Here is a 23366-nt window from a genome sequence, read left to right as displayed (position 1 = left end):
ATATATGTGTGTGTGTGTGTGTGTGTACGTGTGTGTACATGTGTGTGTATGTGTCTGTGAATTCTCTTTATCGCTTAATTTTACCTTGATCCACACAAAAATACCTATATTTCCAAGTAGATTATGAAAAGACATACATTGGTTGTGGTCTATGCATTCAGACAAATTACTTACAGCCATTATAGCTGATTTTTGACACATGTACACATTTGACACGAGCCTCACTTTAGATTATTAATTATTCATGTATACTGGTTAAGTTTTCAAATCTCAATATCTTGGCCAGAACAAAGATTTGAAATCAATAAAGTAAACGTAGTACTGTAATAAATGAAAGTATTAAATCGCATTGCGAACCGGCTCAGCAAGTTACATTCCAGTTTCGTCTGCTTGAGTTACATCGGAGATGCGACACCGCCATTTGTTAAACATGGCGAACGACAATATGAGATCAACATAACAACAATGAATAAATTCCACAATCATAAAACAAGATTCGTTTATTTTGACGGAATACTCAAAATTGAAAGTAAGTATTGATGGTCATAATATGTAATAGTTTGGAATACATGCTTGGAAGGCTTATCCGATAACGCTTTGGGGTTTAAACAGCCATATTTTGTAGAATAGAATCTATGAAATTAATGCTTAAGATACACGTGAGGCTCTATGAAATTATTGTATAATATACATGTGATTTGTTGATTACTCGATCCTAGAATGGTTGTACTATTTATTGCACATGAGGTAAAAGATGAATTTCTTGAGAGAAAAAAAAATTGCTTTTACAACAACCATTTCTAGAGAAAATGAGATAAAAATTGAATTCTTTGTACGACTGAGGTGTGTATACTTCATGATAGCTTTTTAATGGAATGTACTGAATATTATTTAGAGATTACGTCAAATTTGAAATGTAAATCTTCCAAAGTTTCATTCACTATCTAGTTAAGTAGGGTTTGTTCTATTTTCTTTGTATGTTGGTGACTTAATGTTAGCTAATGCTTAATGTTGGAATGACGTATCCTCGGATATCATCGAAACAAGCAATGCAACCTTTTTACTGTGTGTGGCCTTTTAAATAACACGTTAATGCATGATATCCAATTTTCGATTCAATGATGACTTTCTTCCTTCACGTAGATACTTAAATTAGAACTTAATTTAATCACCAAACACAACATGATTTTTCAATAAGCATTACTTATTTAAACCTTACATCCTGTGGATTTTCTGATTGTCTGTAATCATCTGTAACTACCGCCATGTTGAGGTAACGTACACCTGAATTTCACCAGGTCTTATACCATTCAGACTGAGGTCAGCTGTGTACATCGGTAACAGTCTCATCCACATAGGCGATACACTAATATTTGTTTAGCAATTCCTTGCATTTAGTAATGGTTGAATAATTATTTTGATTATCAGGGATTCGTGCAATTCCGTATTACGTTTTGGTTTTGACATCTCGGCATTTAATGCTAACCAAGTTATATGTATACAAAATAAGTTTATTAAGATTTTTTTCTGAATGGTGATAAAATGCAGGGGAGTAACTCTTAGGTTCATTAATGATGACCGTACATGCAGGAATGGCATTAGCAAACGAGGGACCCGATTTGGATCATTTTGGCGTAGCCCCCTGGATTTACGCGCGGGGCACCCTGTGAGCACGGCATGTAGAAATAAACTTTTAAACAGGATGATATTGAATTTACAATTTTCTTCCATCGCTTTAAAATTACTTTCTCTCTATCGACGTATTTTTTAAAAATTACTAACGGGCAGGGCCCCTTTGAGCGCGGTGCCCGATTGGGCCAAATCGGTACATTGGGGATAAGGCCGGCCATGCATACAGGTTCAAATGAAGACCTTCCAACAAAGTGCAATTTGCAGTTTCTGAGATCAAGAGCGTCATATGCACTAGATATTTTTAAGATTTATTTATTCAAATGATCTTATGTGCATAAAGCAGAATTCTTACTCTTTTAGAATTATACAGGGTGAGAACATCAAGGTATGGTATTATTCCTTTGATATGTTTAGATATGCAAAGAGGTGGAATTCAATCTCTAACCTTTATATGACAGAAATGCCTCTAAATTAATTTCACAGCCTTATAAATTGTTGGAGTGGTCAATACGGTAGCTGATGTACATACATGTGATTGCAATTACGCGTATGTTTCCCTATTCAAATTAATTGTATTATATATCTATGCTGTACCATGTTTTCTGCTAAAAGTAGATTTATGATATATCAGATGTATATGATGTTAATAAGCTTTACAAGGTAGAAAAGTAACTTCAATTAAATATAAGTTGTGTTTTCCTTAGATATAAATAATTATTCCATACAAGTTTTGTATCAGGCAAATGTCTGCAGGAAAATGTATGCTGTAATGTCGTACAATTTAAATGTTACATGCAATTTATCGCATTGATCCCAGTTTGTGTACTCGTAATTCGTTATGCAACATATATTGCCACATCTATTATACATAATATGTTGACTTACGTAATTTACGTAATTGAACAAATTTCTCTGTATTAAATGCAAGACTTGAAATTAAAAAAAAGTCTTTACTTAACGCTTGTATTCTTATATGGTACCCTCTGCCTAAAATGTCAACATGCAAGGCAATTTCTTTTAAACATATAATGTATATTACCCCACAAAACAAGAGCGTCCCTTGCTTTTATCTTTCTTGCGATCACAAATACTCATTTAATTACAAAGAGGACCATTACGCAATGTAACCAACTCGACTAAGACCAGTATGGCGGGTACCCGATAAACAATCCCGTATGCAGCTGTGGGGTAAAACCACCAAATGCATTAAATTTTTATTTAAATTTATTTCACTCGCTCCACATTTCAAGGGTAAAAATCTAATGCTTTGTCTTAACGAAATGTTCGTTCATAACTCTACAAACATTCTTCTGTTTAGCTCACATGTACTCTAGAATGAAAGAAATAAAACATCTTTAAATCTTTTCTAACGTTCATTAGGATACAACAGCGTTTTAACTAATGCTTCCGCCTTAGTGTCTTTTTAGATAAAAAGATTATTTTTTTTTTCCTTTCATTTTCTCAGTACAATGACCAATTGATAGTTGTTGTAGGTACAGTACATAATAATATAATTTCCAAAGTTTGGTAACACTGCTGTTTAGTTGCCTTGGATATCTTCTTTCCTTTTTCTTGAACCGTTATCTATTAACTTGCAGCACATCTAATTTGTCGTTTCTTGTTTTCTTTTCTGTCGCTTGTCATCTTTGATTAATTTTGTTCCACTGTGTTCTTATGGGCGAGAGATTATCAAATGCTGTGACAACTGGTAGCCTGACCCCTTTTGCATAATTTAGTAAATATAATATGTTCAAACCATAAAAGGTTAATTATGTAATGTAATTTGTCACGTTTTGCGGCTTAGTTCGTCTTAGCGCCTTATGCATGCAGTTCGTCAGTTCCTAGTATGCTTCAATGTTGGCATGAACGGTTTGCATTTTAATTTCCTGTATGTCTTATACATGTGTCCTTTAATAATGTCGGTATATAGTTTCCGTTAATGTTGTGAAATCTGTTATAAGTACATTTTACTTGCCTTGAATTTACTCGACGGTACAAAAGAGGAGTGCATGAACAAACAGTTAGGGCCGTCCATTTAGTACGTACGCATGGAGCGGGGAGGGGGTTAACCCAAAAGCATACGCTTGCGTATGGGTGGGGGGAGTCCACTGATAATGTACTACGCATAGGAAACGGGGGAGGGGGTGAAAACTTGATAATAATTTGTCTAATACGTAACCTGTTCGACTCGGTTCAGTCGGCGTTTGAATTTTAGCGGGCACTAGGCAAACTTTTTAAAATTACGCATCTTATTTCTTTGATGCATCCAGACATTCAACGTTGGTGGACTGTTTTATTAAGCATGTTATTGGTATTAATCCTTGGTCGTTTCTGCGTGGATTAAATATAGGCCGTTCTATAGAATTTGGGGGTGGCGGTGCGTCAAGTGTACGTACGCAGGTGGTGGCTTATAAAAGTACGCATGTGTACAGAAAGAGGGAGTGGACAAGCTTTGCCAGATTTTTGCGTACGTACTAAATGGATGGCCCCTTAGGGGTTGTTAAACTGACAAAATAATTTTGATTATGTTGAATAATTGATTCACGTTCTATTGAACTTAGATGCATGCTCTGGGTAATGGCGTGTCAGTGAAAACTAATTTCCTGTTAATGGGACATATTATAGTGCTACGCGTTTGGGCTCTAATAAACAGTAACAAAGAAAAAGTGAAAATAACAAGCGTTGCAGAATTTAACAAATAATTTATTTCCCTGGAAAAACAATGTAAAAAGGAAAAATATCAACTTACGGTTTTAAGAAATCAAATTCACAAATAATCCAAGATTAATCCACGAATTAAATTTTAGAAGTTCTATTGATGAAATGTTTTAATGAATTCAAGTTCAAGTCCCGACGAAAAATCCAAAATGGAAGGCGATGACGTATACTGTAGCCGTTATATTACGGATGTGTCTACAGTTCTTTGTTGATCCACAAACAATATGCCGGTGTTTGAATTTCCGAATAAAATTTAAAGAAATGTCTTTGTCCAAGAATTATGTATGGGCACTCAAATATTTCCAGGAAAAAGAATAAATCTTTTAGAATCCAAATAATTTGAATAAAAATTAAAATGTAACCCCAAACTGGTCAGAACGAAACATTTTCAAGTATTCAAGGTAAAAGTCCAAACTGAGATTATTTCTCTATAGACAAAGGTTATACAGTCAAATAATGCGCAAAGCAAATACCCGTATGAGGGTCACGTGATCACATTCCAGAACAGTTTTGAAGATACTGACGTGTCTAAGGTCACGTATTCCAGTACAGCCTCGATTTCTCCATTATCATTCACGCATTAAGAATGAATTTAAAAAAGAAGTTGTTTACTTGATTCTCAATCAAGGCCAGGAACTAGGTCAGCAAAAGATGCAAAGTTCGGTGTTTACGAGTAAACAATCACGTCAAACTAATTTCTGGAAAGTATCGAATTCCTAGTAAAGAAAATTACACTACTTTGACGTGTAATGAAATTAAAAATTAAAAGATTTTAAAACTTAAAAACAATTAAATTAAATCAAATATAAATTAAATCAGATATACATAGCAATATGAATTATAATATTTCCTCTGTGCAAACGTTAGCTGATATACGAGTGAAGGTTTGGTGTGCAATTACAATGTTCAGAATGTTCATGTCATATACCTATACAAGGGAGACTCTTTAGGACGATAAAGTCTGTACTCAAGACAAAATGATCAAATCGCATGTTGGAGTAGCGCTGACGTAATACAATATGCAAGCGTCAAAGCAAGAAAACCAGGCCTGATCAAGTAATTTAAGTTATTTACTTTCTTGGATGAAGAAAAAATTAATAACATCTACTATTATTATTATTATTGCAACTATTATTATTATTATTATTATTACTACTACCATCATGCGTTATTATTATTATTAGTATCTTTATTATTATCATCATGCGTTACAGCCAATACGATGATATATTATGCCGGTCTTTCCTTATTTTAATGTGAGTCCACTTCATGTGGATTTAGATCTCAAAGACTTTGAGCAGTACTCTTGTTAGGAATGCCACTTTCGAAAGTAGTTGGGCTTCAGTGTTATTTCCTTTAACTGTCATTGAGTTTGTAAAGCATTAGTCCAAACACACCAACTACGATCCATACGAACTCTGTGTATGTATTCCATATCTTTATGAGATAGTAGTCCAAACACTCCCACTACGATCCATACAATCTCTATGTCTGTTTTCCATATTTTTGTGCGATATTAGTCCAAGCACTCCCACTACGATCCATATAATCTCTATGTCTGTTTTCCATATCTTTATGAGATAGTAGTCCAAACACTCCCACTACGATCCATACAATCTCTATGTCTGTTTTCCATATTTTTGTGTGGTATTAGTCTAAGCACTCCCACTACGATCCATACAATCTCTGTATCTGTTTTTCATGTCTGTGTTCGGTTTTAGTCTAAGCACTCCCACTACGATCATTACAACTCTCTGTCTGTTTTCCATATATTTTAAGGTCGAGAGCTAAATCATCGTACTTTACTATTGCCTTTTAACCGTTTGGCATTTACTGCTATGTATATCTAGCCTTCTGTGTTGTATCCTGTGGTCGTACCGGATGTTTACGACGGGTTTTGAAACTTATTGCTACAACAATTTCTCTTATATTCTTATATTCGTATCACTCCACACTTCATACTATATTTCCATGACAGCTGGCAGTACAGCGCGAGAGCTATTTTGTCATGTAAAGTTTTGTTCTTACATCCGGATATCATGCTGCTTGTTATTGATTATGTTATTGCCCATCTCCTCTTCATTTTCGCACATTCTGCATAATGGTGGGACAGCTTGATTTTGTATACTCGCCTTCACGTTGTTGTCTGTTAGTGTCTAGTCTTTCCCTGCCATTACAAGCCATTATGTTTGTCTCTCAGAGTATATATTCTGAAGCCACCTCTAGGTTCTTTCATCAGCAGGTGGTTTTTTTTTGTTGTTTTTTTTTTCCTTTTCATCTTCCTCTGCTATTATTTTTATAAACTGTCCATGTACTGCGTGTTCTGCCATTCTAGCCATTTCAGTTAGCTATGTGCTTAGATCATGTACAAATTCCATAAGTACAATATCCAAAGAAATATCAGCCATAGTTCGTGAAGGTAACATCGAGGTTTACCAACATTCTCTCCACAGTGCATGTTGCAAATATAAACAACTGCAGCTTACACCATCCACTCTCTCAGAAGTTCATAATATCTGTAGAACGCCCCCTTAAGTAAGACGGCAACGTTTGCAAACATTTCTTAATGTGTGCACGATATGCAATAACCGAAAGGTAGCCGCTTAGTAGAACCGATTCCAAACTCAACCTTTCCACGATCTGCTCGTTGGGATGAGAGATATTATGGAAACCATTAACAATGTGAATACAAAACCTTGCTGGACTTGCGATTGTTTTATTTGATGTCATCATTTATATCTTCTAAAGACATAATTAATTTTATAAGTCGTGTCTTTGTTGAATCTATCAAACAATTTAAGTACAACATCTCAAGGAAAGTCGTAATATTGTTTCATGCTGCTTCATGACTAAAAATCGACAAGCAACAGGACGTGCTGCCTTGGAATGCGCATCACCTAACACCGGATATATCGCACCCATATTCGTTTACAGGGTTACAGATGCAGTAAATGTTTATGTGCAGTAAACTAACTTGCTTGCGAGCGTAAAATGTACAGCCTAATACAATACAATAAAAATGGCATCCAAGAAGAGAGGATTCATTGTTTTTGCTTACAATGTTAACATAGACGTACAGAAGATATGCATTCGGCAGTTTATTTTCGAGGCTGATTCACTTTGTCATAATTTCGATTGAATAGGGCATCGACTTGTTTTTAGATAGACTTATATCGAGGGAAAATTAATTTTGAATATTAAGGGCATATACATTGTTGCTTTCACGTGTAGGTCTTTCCAATCTAGATGATCATATATTATGTCATCAAAAGTGCTGACCATTTTGCTTGTCCATTTAGCTTTCATCACCAGAAAAATGCGGTCAAGGTCATTCATGCTGAAACTCTGCCTTTAACCATGCAGTCGTGCAGTTGTGTTGCCATTCTACCACTTGCGAACTCATTCAGCCGGTATTCGTTAACCTCGTCTGGCACTGATCTTTCCGTTAGGCTACTTTTCGTAACAGCCAAGTCGCATTTCTTTTGTTATTATATTTTCATATTGATTTCTATTCCTGAGCTGATCATTGACTATCACTAGTACTATGCATTGCTTTTCTGCTTGGTTGGTTGTCCTATTTGTTGCTCCAAAAGTATGTTGCTACCTGTTTGATATCTGTTTTTATGACAGAATCCAGGACTTGGAATCGAATCCGGTACTATTTGATTCCAACCCTATCATCATTAACACTGCCATTATTATTATTATTATTATTATTATTATTATTATTATTATTTCCAGAAACATGAGGATTATATGGATATCGCTCTTTCTAATATCTTCGATGATGTTCGCATCAGTTGTCTCATACCACAGGTGCCTTGATTATAAGATTCAAAGTATTATCCGCACCTACACTCTAGACAGCAAAACCGGAGAAAGAGTTTGGTCTCACTGCGGTTTTCCCATTGCCATGTATGAGCATGCAAGGTGCAACATGACAAAAACGGACAGAAAGCGTTTTATCTGCGATCCGGATGGATTAATCAAGTCTCAATCGAGAGGTAAAATCAATGTGTTCCAGTGAAAATAAAATACTTTAAGAAACGAATATCACTGTGTATCCAGCAGACTGGGGGTTGGGGTGATTACAACAATATCAACATCATAATAAAACTATTATTACTATTCCTACCAAGACTATCTGAAAAATTGATCTCTTTTCCTCTCTAAACAAAAACTGCAGTATTAAAAAATTGGAATGAAAAGTTTTGAAAACGATGAGTCCAGGCACCGAACTCTTAAAACTTCCTGACCATGAAACTGAAGCTCAAATTCATAACGACAAAATTCAATATAAACTATGAGCACATCTAGGTTAGAGGCTAGACCCAGTTTCCTGTTACGGAATAGTATTTTACAGTTTGGCTGTTACTATCCTACTCTGAGACGGAGCATCGTGCACGCAGTTGAGGTGCGGGAACGTACGACTTGTAAGCGCGAGTGTTATCTATATCCCCCCATTTGTTGGCAGCCATTCGTAACATCGCTCACCCATTTCTCTCAAGTCGAGGATTTTTTTTTATGTAGTTGTACGATAACATATAAACTTGATGGTTTTGTGAGTCCCTTCCGGCGGAGTTTACGACATATGCCTCGACTGAAACGGACAACAATGCGAATAAAAGTTGTTCCAAATAGAGTTCTCAATGGCAGCGAATCACATTCAATTGTTCTTTCTCGTCTTGACGAGAAGTTCCAGCAACGACCACCGAGTCGATGATAAAAAAAAAGTGTACTATAGCGAGAAAGTCACGCAAGATTAGAAATATAGATATCTTTAAAGGAAGGTTATATAACTTTGAGCTTTATGTTTAAAAGGTCTCGAGGATACTGGTCAGGACTAGAAACTGAAGGTCCTAGACAGCAGGCGCCCTCGTACTGAGTAAAAATATGCAACTCTTCCTTATATTGCAATACGTGCCTCCATTCCATAAACTGCTTTCAACTAGAACTAAAAATAGATGGTCACGTCATAAACGCCAGCAGGAGCTGAAAATGGCTGTAATATTTTCTACCTGACAATAGGTGAGAAGATAAATAACAGACTTTTTATGCAGGATTGAAATCAAATTGATATTTAGACTTCTTTTCTTCATGATACGCTAATGTCTGGATATAAGAGAATACCAGCAGAACATAATATTCGAGAAAACAAATAAATGATTACGCAAAAACGACAACGCAATTAAACGTTTCATAATTTGTAGATTATGATGCATTTTATAGTTCATATCAATTCTCATCCGGTCATCAAAACATATTTATAAAAGAACGCCTGCCACATTTCATATATCACTGTCGGACTAATTGTACCAACAAGGTTTCCACTAAAATAATTTGTATCCAAAAGTGCAACATTCATACCAGCCTAAGCCAGCGCCGGTCGTTTGTCTCGGTGTGTCCTTGGGAAATTCATTAGCTCCTTTTTATTCGGCATGATGTAAGTATATGGCCAATTGATCATTTCGACATACAGCAGGCTTGCGGAAAACATGCGGTTTACTCAGGTGGCAGGGGACAGTTCCGGATATTGGCCCCTATAACATTTCTTAACTTAAGGGTATTGTGTGACTTTTTGAACTATCATTATTTAATAATTAAAGATATGGACAAACTTGTGAACTTGGTCTTTCAGGCTTGTGGTGTTCCTAAAATTGGTGTGAGACATGTACACCTCATGTAGTCACTGCACAATATGTAGCCAGTGAAATACCAATAGTCGGCTAGGAAGCAGGGCTAGCTGCTTATGGCAGTAGGCACGTTGGTTCAAGGCAAATATAATATCTCCACAACTATTATAAATAGCGTCAAGCTATTAAGTACATACTGTTTTTCAGAACTATCACACAGGGAAAGGGCTCGTGATTGCACTGCGAACATTACGTGTTCTCAAAAATGTCCTTCGGACATGAAAAATGCATGTATTAATTGGGGTGGGGGTGGGGTGGGGTGCATCAACGTTTCATTCTGTGAATTTCCACTGACTTGTCAGATCAAGTGAATCATATTCTTATTTGGTTTTTTTTATTATACCTATCCAAAAGTATGGATCTTTTTGACCTCACTCATATATTTTGCTTTTATGTATTTTTATAATAGGCAGGTGTATGTCACATTACATTTGTTTATAAAAGCTGTCCCTTGCACCCTCGAGTCTTATCCTTCATCTTGCCTTAAAAATGTCTAATTTCGTCTTCGTGGAGTTTCTTAAAACGAATCTTTGGGAAACTTGGAAATACATTTCAACAAACAGTAGGCTAGAATGATTTCCTTCGCTATGAAAGACAAAGGTCTAAAAGGATAAAACTGAGTCTACCACCAACTCGATCGAGTCAGATAGTTGTGTTTGATTAGTTGAATGCCAGGAGAGACCAGGGAAGATGTCATGTCGAAATTATCAATAATGTTTTTAAATGTACCGCTACATCTTCGTTAGGTTCTGATATGTTAACATGTCTACACCTTGGCAGCTCGATCGGATATTTCAGTGCTTCGGGTCTGTGAATTTCAATGGATGCGGTGGCAAGCAACCGCATTCAATCAAAATCAAGTTGTTCAAATCTGAAAAATGTTCTTACGTGATCGAGACAGGGAGAGCACACAACTGGAATGGACGCATAAATAAGCAAGTTTCCACTGCCGATTTGTGTTTGAAAAAATACCCCTTTTCCCTCAGATACATCTATAATGGCTTCTCTTTGGTACGTAATTTTACTTTGAATGCCAAACTTACAGAGCACCACTGGTACACGCTTTTGGTTAATTAGCATCACATTCTAAGGGAGGAAACTCATGAAATCCACTAAATGTGGCTAGGACAAAGTACTAAAATATCTGATCTATCTGCCAATGTGTACATCGATTAACATATAAGAACCTTGGCTGGCGAAGATGGTTTCAAAATCCAACAATATAATATAGATATACATGTTAACAGAAATACCACGGGATTTATTTCCATAGATATGGCGGGTTTTGTACAAACGATATTTACTGGGGGTTTCAAGACATTGCTGCACTTTCATGACCTTTATTGATTGCGTTTCACATTTATTTAATTTTTTTATACTTATTTGAGAACGTGAAAGGTGTTTAGTGATTTAAATAGTCTTATAATGTACTTTTGTATACAACAAGTGTTACATATGAATGTTAAGAAGTTGTTTATAAATAGCCCTATATACAAGGACATAAATGGTGTAATCGGAATAATAATGACGTCATACCCTTTGACGGTAAGTATAATGCATCTACATGAAGACCATCCAAGATGAAGATGAGAAAGTGCTTGAACGAATAAAAGATGAGCATAAATAATATCATGTTTATATATATACAAATTCAGTGTTACTGAAGGTTTCGCAGAAGTGCAAAAGTATTGTTTTTTTAAGCGCTTATGAGATGGGGGTGGGGGGGGCGGTTTACGATTTTATGAGAGAACTTTTATATACGTGTGTAAGAGCATACCAGCTACGAAAGCTGTTTTTGTTTTATATGTAAGGCAGAAACTGATCAGAATAACGTACCACCAGAAGTTCACATCCGGTAATATCTGTAATTTTGGTTGTTCCGAAATTCATATCTATTAATATCAGTAACATTGGTCGTTCCAGTTCGCGTCTCCACAAATATTTAAGGAACGAGATACTTTAATAAATTCATTGTAAGTCCATTAAAATTATGTAATTCATTATACACTGCAAGTCCATTAATATTATGTAATTCAGTATACACTGTAAGTCCATTAAAATTATGCAATTCTGTATACATTGTAAGTCCATTAAAATTAAGTAATCCAGTATACAAGTCCATTAAAATTATGTAATTCAGTATACACTGTAAGTCCATTAAAATTATGTAATTCAGTATACAAAGTCCATTAAAATTATGTAATTCAGTATACACTGTAAGTCCATATACACTGTAAGTTCATTAAAATTATGTAATTCAATATACACTGTAAGTCCATTAAAATTATGTAATTCAATCCACACTCTCAGTATAAGATTCATAATTTTTTAAGTCATGGTTACTTAAATACTCGTATGAATTGATTTGTCTCCCTTGAAAATCAACTGCGTTGATGTGAGTTTTAGGGTATTTTATTCAAGAAATGAAACAACCAAAACATATTATAGCGATAATTTATAGAAACGAAGAAATAAATCACAATTAGATAAAAGGCAGATAAACATAATCTTTGTTAAATGGATTATCTACAAGTTTGTAGTTATTAATAAATTAATTTAAAAGCTGTATCTTTTGTGGTGCAAATATTTCGGACTAAACTAATTTGTGCCGGCGTGTGTCAAGAATTGTTTTGACCTTATGTGTCCTTGCGCCATTTTCTCACCGATTATCATTCTTCAGCAGATGCTAACCGTAAATAATCTGGTCTAGCATGGGGTATGATTTGACAGGTAAAATACACTTCCAAGCTTGCAGCAACTTTCCGTTTTATGGGGGAGGGTGGTAAAATTGAAATTTGAAATCGAAATTTGTTTCCCGTTTCGGAGTAAAGGAATTTCGGTTTACGGTGCAAAACTTCGTCCCCACCCACGCAACAAATAAAGAATATTTCACTAATCAGTGCACAGACATGGGACATAATAAGAGACCGTTGGATGTTATGATTTGTTTACAAACACGCGTCCGTTTAACTGACATACCGCTGAGGCAATGAACTCATGGTCCCCGGCCATTCATTGAATGACCGATACAAATATAATTTATTATTCTAACCGACAGTACACTGTCACAAACAGCGGAACTCAATCTATTTATGCTACATCATAGCTGATGGGTTCAAGAGCCGGGACCAGTTAAGGTTAACCACCAGCTTATGTTTCCGCATAGCTGAAGCCTAAGACGGAGAGAGAGAGAGAGAGAGAGAGAGAGAGAGAGAGAGATGATATTCTTTTATTCCTCCATTTTCTGAAGATTTTAAGACAAAAAAGAAATGCATTTAAATACATAGAATCACAAAAATAGTAGATTCGTTACGTATTGAATTATTTCCAATAGCAAACGAATAAATAAATTAAAATCATTACTAATCTAGATAGAGATATATATACGATAAAACATTTGAAAATGTATCCTCACAACAAAAATGGTTTCCTACTCTCTTTGCAATCCAGTACAAGTATTTCTTTCCTTATATTTTGAGTGAGTTCTCTATTGAATCGAATATATAATATCCTTTATCTTAATGAAATACTTGGTAGATAGTCTGATCATATTTATCCATGCCTCAAATTCTAAACGTTCTGATATATCATTTAAACCACCAAGTAGTATAATCAGTATAACATCATCGATCTGATCACAGAAATCACGGTAAATCACTGGAGGCATATACGAAAATAGACTTTCCATCAAGTGGTTTCTGTCGTCTGAGGTTAAGGCACAATTCATCGAAATGTGCAAAATACGGTCATGACTCATTTTGCCAGATAGGGGACACAGTCCAGGTCTTGCTTGCATTCCTCCAATACGAAATAATGTCCCATATTCCATTTTTCTGCTTGAGTCAGTGTAAGCTATTTTCCATAGATGATGCATTTTTAATCCTGGATTAATTTTTAAAAATCTACCAAATCCCTCTGATGGATTTCTGATACTCATTTCATGAGAGAGAGAGAGAGAGAGAGAGAGAGAGAGAGAGAGAGAGAGAATTGTTTGGTCGTAAACGAAAATGTTGAGGAATTTAATTACATCATTTTTTTATCATTCTATTTTTTTATCCCATAGAAATCGTAATTTTTCATCATTTGGACCTAACGGAAAGCTCTGTTTTAGTAAGCGAGTAGCGAAGAAAAAAAAATCATCTTACGGTGGTGACGGCTTTCTGGTATTAGAGAGATGAAACTGACAGATGTGATTGGATTATGGGATTAGACTTGTACACTGTGTTTTCAATACTGCACGGTTTCCTCTCCTTGTTTTGATGTACCTGCTCATAAGAAACAGGTTTAACGTGCTTGCTCACTGCATGTGATCAAATAACAGAGATACCATTCGCAGTTTATTAATCTTATTGTACAATTTTGTATTACACGAGAACGGAAATTAATTAAGTTATTATCACAAAGGTCGATACTGAATAAACGCTTCGTCAGTAATATCAGAGACATGCGCACTACTGAGAACACCGTAGATCCTACTTCGTAGATGGCTATTGAGCCGGTAGATCAGGGTTTGAGAAGTTTGTTTAATGTATTATTTCAAACATATTTTACATATTAGACCCTTAGTTGCCGGTAAAGTTTGACACTGTAAATATAATTTTATGGATGGTCGATCTTGAAGTGCTGGCGTATGCATATTTTTGCACCGCAAAGGGTTCAAACAATTCAAGTTACGACCAGGTCATTGTGCGTCAAACCTCTCCCAGAGTTGAATATGAATATGTCATGAAAGTCTTAGAGTTCCGTGAAAATCTGATAAATCAAGATGCCGTCAAATTGAATTGATGGCAGTATACGGTTTTCTTCATGATTATTTCTTAATCGCTGTTGGCTTCACTTTCGGCGTAAAATAAATAACATAGGATATCGGTAAATGGAAATTATTCTGCACAGTGACATCAATGGCAGAAATATTTTTGCAACGTAAAAGTTTCAAATTAATTTTGTTTACGCATTGAACATTGGATACATCGGGCCTTAGATCAAATAACATTAATTATCACCAGACATCATTCACGTATTCTAATTCTCTTGGAATATATCCAGCCTCAACATAGACCAAAATTTTTAAAGCACAACTAATCTTACCAATTTTCTCAAAAAACATACTTTTTTTCAGAAAAAGTTATAATTAATATTAAAAATATATTATTTGCCATCAATTTATAAATCTCCGAAAGATAAACAATTTCATGTTAGAGAGAATGTCTAGCGTGTGTCGCGAAAGAAAAGCAAAAAAAAAAAAAAAAGTGAACAAAAGAAAATACAACAAAAAAATTCAATTTTCATATATCGAGTGATATCATTCTCGTTATGCAACTATAGTGCTCAGAACTGCTTGATAGCTGCAATTCTCTAAGTGAATCCAGTGATAATATCTCTTTCCTAATGACGTAATGGCAAAACTACTTGTTCAGACATTTGTGTTTCAAATGCTCAATGTATTACTCAGCGTCTTCGTATCTAAAAAATATCTCACATTGTTTTTGCATATATTGTTACAGTCATACTTTTGCAGCATCTATTGTAACGAGGGACTGTGTTAGTCATACTTTTACAGCATCTATTGTAACGAGGGACTGTGTTAGTCATACTTTTACAGCATCTATTGTAGAGAGGGACTGTGTTAGTCATACTTTTACAGCATCTATTGTAACGAGGTACTGTGTTAGTCATACTTTTACAGCATTTATTGTAACGAGGGACTGTGTTAGTCATACTTTTACAGCATCTATTGTAACGAGGGACTGTGTTAGTCATACTTTTACAGCATCTATTGTAACGAGGGACTGTGTTAGTCATACTTTTACAGCATCTATTGTAGAGAGGAAGGAGTTAGTGCTTTCATGTTTAATTTTATTCGTATCATTTTCTCTATATCTAAAACTGTAGCTGAAGAAATCGACGATAACCTCATCTTTTTACAAGGGAATATATCTACTGTGTGCACTACAAAGAACGGGAATAAGGACAGTTTTCTGGTGGGCGTGGTCCTCATCAATCGCATCCGGGTACCTGACCTTCAAGCCCAAAACATGTAAGCAAATACATTAAGCCCTACAGCAATTAAAAAATAAAAGAAGAATTAAAGTTCTTAAATTTGTTTATTCTAACATCTTAAAAATATGTTCTTTAAAATTTATTGCATCTGAAGGAAGTCTTAATTAAAAAATTACAACAGAGTATTCTTCAATTTAGTTGTTAATTCAGTGCCTAAAAAGGATATTTTGGAAGTTTAACATCGAAAAGTTTCACTATGTACCAGAGGGAAGGCATTTCAGTTGTATTTGAAAGATAGGTATTTGTGCAAATACGGACCGGCACTGGATAATTGCTTATTTATCAGTCAATTCAAGTTGAGTGTTCCCCTTGGCTAGATTATATAGGAACAATGTTCAAATTTGAACAAGAAATGTTGATTGGATGCGGTGGCTTGCCGCCGCATCCAATGAAATTCACAGACCTGAAGCACAGACATATCTGCTCTATACGCCAAAGTGTATAAAGGGTTATCACATCGGAACCTTGGCTAGCTAAGATGGGTGACTTTTGGAATTCCTGGTCCACTTATTTTTAGAAACCTACAAATTCGTGTTAGGGAGAGTTATTGTTTTCAACTACATGTTTCAAATGGCGTGTGTCACATTAAAAAAGGAAATGTTGTGGTTTGATTGGTGAACTACAAGGTCAGCAGAACATGAGCCTTTACTGGCGTCCATCGGATCTCCACGTGGAAATGTGGATATGTGATTCCGATCAGATTGGGTTAGACAGCCTTCAAGTGGAGATCACAGTGACTCGAAATACAGACAGTTTATATGTGATTACTGTTTTCCACATATTCTTCTTCCAACATTTTTCTTTCTTCTTTTGGCAATGGAGGAACCTATTGGGTTAAAAGGCCAAGATCTATGTGACCTGCCCGCCACCATCCGCCGGTCAATTATGTCCGGAGTCCAGATATTACCTATTGGTGACTATATGCAGGTCCAGTTAACACGTGGAGGACGTATAGTGTAGAATTTAAAAGTAATGTCCATGCGATTAGGTGGGTTTCTCTACCAAGTCTTTCGCGTCCGCGTTAACGTTTTGTGAGAAATCTCTGAATACTGCACTGGAATCTGTGCGTTTCCGGGTACTATTTGATCGACGTTTTCTGGCTAATTATTAGGTTAGCTTGGCATCTTCGTCAGTCAGCAATATTTTCTGAATAGAAAAATTAAATGAAGAAGAAAAAAAAATCCAATTGCATCAGTTTGATTGTATTCATTCTGAACTGAATTAACCTGAATCCATGACCGGATTTAATAAAAATTGCTTCTTAGGCCTGTGGACGATTAGGTGCACTACATTACTTGGCGAAGGAATAAAAAATAACGAGAAATAAATACATATTTTGACGACCAATGAGCAACGTATTAAGATGACTACACGACACGAGAAAGTCCTAATTAACGAATGTTGTGGTGCATTATGATAGAACGTATGCACAAGTGTGATTTAACATACGTTTTTAGACAATATATTTTTTAAATTATTTAACTGTGCGTGGAAGGAATTTTGAATGAGGTTTATACCCTAAGGTGGCGAGGCACAATCTGTTACACTAAAAGGTTGCATATTGTTCAATAGAAAATGATGAAAATATCGATTGAGACTGATTCGTCCAAATATGATTTCTGCTACTACTAAAATTTGTGATAATAATAACAAATGCAATGATGATGATGATGATGATGATGATCATCATCATCATCATCATTAATAATAATAATAATAATAATAATAGTTTAATATTATCGCACCCAATTAATAATCATTTATTTATGCGAAAAAGCGAGGGAAAAAAAGGAATGCAAAAATTACCATAAAGACGACAAGTCGACTGCTTCCAGGGCAGCTTATGACTTGGCGCAACAAAGAAAGTCTACTGGTCGTTACTAATTGCATTGCAACGAATTAGTTCAATATCACCACAATATGTTGAAAGTTAATCTTCGCGTGCTACGATGCATATTGACAGAAAATTAATGTAGTTTAATCTGTTTATTGCATCCACGTCACGTATATATGATTAGGATATGCATGCCTTTGCTTCCAGTGTCTTTCTTTCTTAGCTGGCTCATTCATCGTATCGTCCCTACCAGTTATAAGCTAAATGCATTTTTTTACTTTACAAAAAAATCAGCAATAGCTGTAAAATAGGGTACACATACTAATTAATATTCAGAATAGCTTTAAAACGATTGCCGAATACAAAATGCAGAGACTATAACATTAGTTCACGAAAATCAAAATTAATTGGAACAGGAAACATACGGGCTTAGCCAAATGTAATGTATGTGACGTGGATGCAATAAACAGATTAAATTCTTATAAAAATAGGAAATATTTGCATGATTATAATTTTTACTAAAGACGTGACATTACCCCTCCCTAAAATATATAAGTTAACTTACAAAATAGGCCGTAACCTGGATTCATGTCCATTTATGGGAACAATTTTAAGAGTTACAGATTCTGTAAAACAGTCTTCATTCAGCTAAAATATTAAGCCTTCCCGTAACTGGAAAATTGACAAATGTTAAATTATCTTTCGCTTAATCAAATATATGTGAATGTTTCCATTAAATGTTGACACTTCAATCAAACACGTATTATCATTTCTGGAGGAAGGTAGCATTCATACAGCAGGAACAATGCGATCGTTTATTGTTATAACGCGGTAGATGGGGTTTACATCAGTATACAGTGTAACGCATTATAGCGTGAACGAAAGCGTGATTTTTTAAAAATCTAGTGCAAATATAGCAACGATTTGATAACTTGATGTAAATTAAAATTGATAGCACTGACTTATTGACTTTGCGTAAATTTAAATATATTATTTCACTTTTGTATTTTGTTCTATTTTTATATAACTTTGGTCTTGGAATCCAGAATGGAACCAATTTATATCTAAAACTGCGTAATAATGATGCGCGTTATAGCGAGAAAGACATGTAAATGCAGACATTTTTGTACTGTTTAAATATAGGCACCTGTCAGTTCCTTAAATAGGTCGTGGATTTGGAGAATCATTTTCTCCTGACACGTATCATAGTCAGTGGGTGTGCAACGAATTTTGCCTTTAATTATGGTCGTATAAGAAGAAGTACGTAGCTGCTACGCTCAGATCGAAACGATAATAAACAATTTCAATATTATTTTTAGCACCAATTTTGCATATACATCTTTTCAAGAAATTCTTGGGATATCAGATATACATGCAACATTCCTTATTCATAGCTGCATTATTGAGTGTGGTGAAATCCAGCCCAAGCTGAACACGAGTACGCGCATGCCCACGGAAGCAGAAAAGGAAATCATCATGAAAAACTTCGCAGATAGCATTAGACTAAGCTGGAAGATGAGCTCCTGTGAAAATGACGTCATAGTTCTGTACTGCCAACAATTTGGAAAGGTATATCAATAATTTTGTTCAAGTCCACTTTGAATGAAAATGAAACACAGCTGGAAGTTTAAGATGATCGCATACACGTTGACTTACCTGTCAATACAAGCAGGTGCCCTACCTTATGGTCCATCAAATCATCGTAAAGAATGATAGTTTTGTTACATTATCTGTTGTATTCTATGCAACAAGTACATGGTTAAAATGTGGATACACTGATTGAAGGTCATGTCTTATGGTATTCCTGACTCTGATGAGCATGAGGGCTCATTTGCAATTTTATCACCAATCTCCAATCTCCATAATCAAGATAAATTTGTGCATGAGCTACTCACGTTGATAATCTCATGAATGCTCCAAAAATAATACTAAAATCTCTCTCACACACACACACACACGGGCAGACACACACACATGCCGACCAACCGACCGACCACACACACACATGCCGACCGACCGACTGACCAACCGACCCACCTACCTACCGACCTACTGAAAAAACATGGACTTTTAATGAGGTGATTAATGGCAATCATTGTACTTGTGTTAATATATTACATATATCCTTAACAGTTATGTACTAGATATTCTTAACACTTACATGCTGGATATCCCTGATTTTGAATGGAAATGCAGATGAGCTTTAATATATCAGATGTCTCTTCTTTTCACAGCATAAACGTATTGTCATTATTTCTTCTTTTTTTAAATGTCTAAAAAATATTTGCGTTGTTGATCCAAATGCATATGAAGTCTGGACCCAAGGATGAAATTCAAACACTTAGATCCGAACTTAAGTCAAAATTAAAAGGCGTCATTTGTCAGTGGTCCAAAGTCAGCCAATCAGACGTTAGAATCTGAGCGTTAGAATGTTTTCATAAATTACTATAATCATGGGGATCGACACACTTTGCAAAATGCATCATCAGAATTTTAGAAAAGTCTTTACAATGATAGATAACCAGTTTTACAACGTGTTGAAAGTTGGATTTAATAGTACAAGACATGTCTGTTATTGAGAGGTATCAGCTATTCGAAACATTAGGGAAAATCGACACAGTTCACCTGTTTGTGACAGATCGTGCGTTAATTTTTAAGGCAGCTTCGAAACGTGTTGTTGTTTCCTGGTTATTTACTAGGGCGTTTGTTTTTGTGAGGATTCCCCATCATTAAATCTGCGTTCAGATCCGGAATTTGATGGAAATAATATTTTTAGGGTTTCATTTAATTTTCTTTCTGAAACTTCCAGAATTGTCGCCGAGTTTATTGCCCTGAAAACATTGTTTTGATATCAATATTTTTGAGTTGTTTTTTTTACCGTTATTGGTAAGATTATATACTGAAATCAATACGTAATCCATAATGAAACTTCTGGCCAAGTGACATCTATAAATTTCATTGCAAAGTATAATAAATTTCATTGCAAAGTATAATAATAAATTTCATTGCAAAGTATAATAAATTTCATTGCAAAGTATAATAAATTTCATTGCATATAATAAATTTCATTGCAAAGTATAATAAATTTCATTGCAAAATATAGTTGCACATTCTTACGTAAACTGCTGCCACTAGATAAAATTGGTTTGACATGTGGAACTTTGTGCTGCGCTCTATTATAATGCCACATGTCAGATAAATACGGGCTTTTAAAGAAAACTTATTGTTATTGGGCAATTTACTAAGCCGGTTCAAAATTTAAATAAGAAGAACCGTGAGGATTTGCCTAGCAGTACATTTTGTTCGCAGTTTTCCGTTGTAACTTAAACGACCAAGGATACTACTGAAAATAATGTTTGAGATCAGTTTTTCTTTGTTTTATTACAGATGCGGATCTCGGTAGGTCAAACAGCGGCTAAATATTTGACTGACAGCAAAATCGCAGAGCTGACAACCAAGTTCACCGATCTCTCAAAGTACGGATGGTTAGAGGAAGCGCTTGATTTGCTGATCCAAGATTTACGAACAACTTTACGTGGCATTACTCCAGCTCACAAGATGTTGCTCGCCACGTTGCTCTTATCTCTCCTTTTCGGGGCCTTTTTGATCTTCTTTTTACTGATTCGAGATCTGGAATACGACATCTGGGGCCAGGATAATCAATGGTGGCTTGTGGAGTTCTTGGTCCGAATGACCACTGGGCTATACATCATCAAGGGAATGATCCTTGGAATATTTTTCCTGTCTCACAAGGTCCACTATTTCGGAGCAATCATCTGCTTTGTTTTGGGAATCCTTTGCTTCATCCTTTATGGCTTCATTGACGACATCTTCCCAAAGTTTGTGGCAAATGTAAGATACTAGCCCTTCCTTGCGTATTTATGGAATTCAGTTAACACAACTTATAACGATTGAATGTGACCAAATATTGCCACTGCATTTATCTGGCGCATGTATTGACTACCTGTTAAATTAATGTGTCAAAATATTTACGTTTTACTTTTGGGGACACATTTCCAACCTTGTAGATATAATTATTTAATGTCAAATAACAAATTTGAAACCTGTTCACCTATGGGTTTGTTGAGTATGCGTGAAAGAATCCTCTGTTGTAAAATATATTCTAGAAATACACATTTATTAACACAGTTCTAACCCTAAACCCGAATAGAAAAATAATTTGAAAGCCCTTTTGAAAACCATATTTTTGTTCTGTTTGTAATAATTTTAAGAAGCCACGTCTCACAATATTCACTCGGAGTAATGTTTTGACTCGAGTAAATATAACCAGTTCAGCTGCTAATAAAATTAGAAATAGCTGTAGAAGACATTATTACATTTTCTTGAATGTCATTAAGAAATAGACGATCTCAAATGGTAATGATTTATTATTGAATTTATGAAACAAGTTGAATATAGGCCAGGTTTTGCGAGACATGGCGAGCAAAAACTGGACATTATTCAACAAGTTTCGTAAATTTAATATTAAATCACCACCTGTTTGAGATTGTATTTATCACATACTTTTTATTTTAATGGAAAATAGGGGAAAGAAGAATCAGTTTCGTTCATTCCAACTCAGACGCTGCCCCTTTCATTGTTGCGAACACAAATAGTTCCAAACGAATGTCGATTATTTGTGCAGTTCTATAACCAATTGCATTTAAAAGCATATTTTATTTTACAAATTATAATTCAAAGAGAAAATGCACTTCCGAACAAATAGAACATTTTACTCTGAAAACATCACAGTTCAATACACAATATGTATATGAAAGTTGGTCGCATAGCATGATTCATTTAGGTCAGAAGATCAATGTAACAATGTGTACACCTAAGGTATGTGACTTTCACTACCGAAAAAATTATTGGATATTCATGTGAAAGGATTATTTCTGGATGAAGAAAGTCCATATTTACTCTAATGTATTTGTTACCGGATATTTGAATTAGTTCATTTGGAACAGTTGTTGTTGTGGGGTTTAACGCCATTTTTCAGCACGATAGGCTATACATGGCGGCCAGTATTAATGGTGGAGGAAGAACCCGGAAAACCCCGTAAAGAACCACCGACCCACGAGAAGCTACTGGCAAGCTTTCTCACATGCCCACATTGGCTGAATCTTAGACTCGAACCGCCACAGACAGAGGTGAGATGGCAGTGATCCGTAACGAAGAGCGCTTTAGACCACTCGGCCACTCGGGGCCCCACTCATTTGGAACAGGAGACAATCCGAATTGCACCACACAAAAAACATTAGATCAATTTTGCCGGGTACAAACTGCTGGGGTTTGATAGGTCTAAAGTTCAGTCAGTTGGGAGACCAGTTGATGTCCATATTCATCTATGAATAGAGGTGAGTTTCTTTACTTCTAGAAGTTAATACGTAAACCATTCTTGTTTATTGGGCGGATTCCATGTTTCCATC

The 23366-nt window shown here is 35.4% G+C and overlaps 1 protein-coding gene across 2 annotated transcripts; it reads left to right on the top strand.

Moving 5' to 3' along the window:
- Positions 1–407: 407 nt before the first annotated feature.
- LOC149775687 (uncharacterized) lies at positions 408–22008 on the top strand. Of its 2 annotated transcripts, none has more exons than XM_089943612.1 (4): positions 408–529; positions 15936–16080; positions 19332–19506; positions 21325–22008. In XM_089943612.1, the coding sequence occupies exons 1-4, from the start codon at positions 466–468 to the stop codon at positions 21799–21801; spliced, it is 861 nt and encodes a 286-aa protein (XP_089799738.1). In that variant the 5' UTR covers positions 408–465; the 3' UTR covers positions 21802–22008. The 2 variants fall into 2 exon arrangements, with proteins under 2 accessions (XP_089799738.1, XP_089799737.1); XM_089943611.1 differs by lacking the exon at positions 408–529 and adding an exon at positions 8111–8354.
- Positions 22009–23366: the final 1358 nt, after the last annotated feature.

Source organism: Sinohyriopsis cumingii, chromosome 19, assembly GCF_028554795.1.
Source record: "Sinohyriopsis cumingii isolate HCF-2022 chromosome 19, ASM2855479v2, whole genome shotgun sequence".
Taxonomy (NCBI): domain Eukaryota; kingdom Metazoa; phylum Mollusca; class Bivalvia; order Unionida; family Unionidae; genus Sinohyriopsis; species Sinohyriopsis cumingii.
This window is presented reverse-complemented; position numbering and strand designations above follow the sequence as displayed.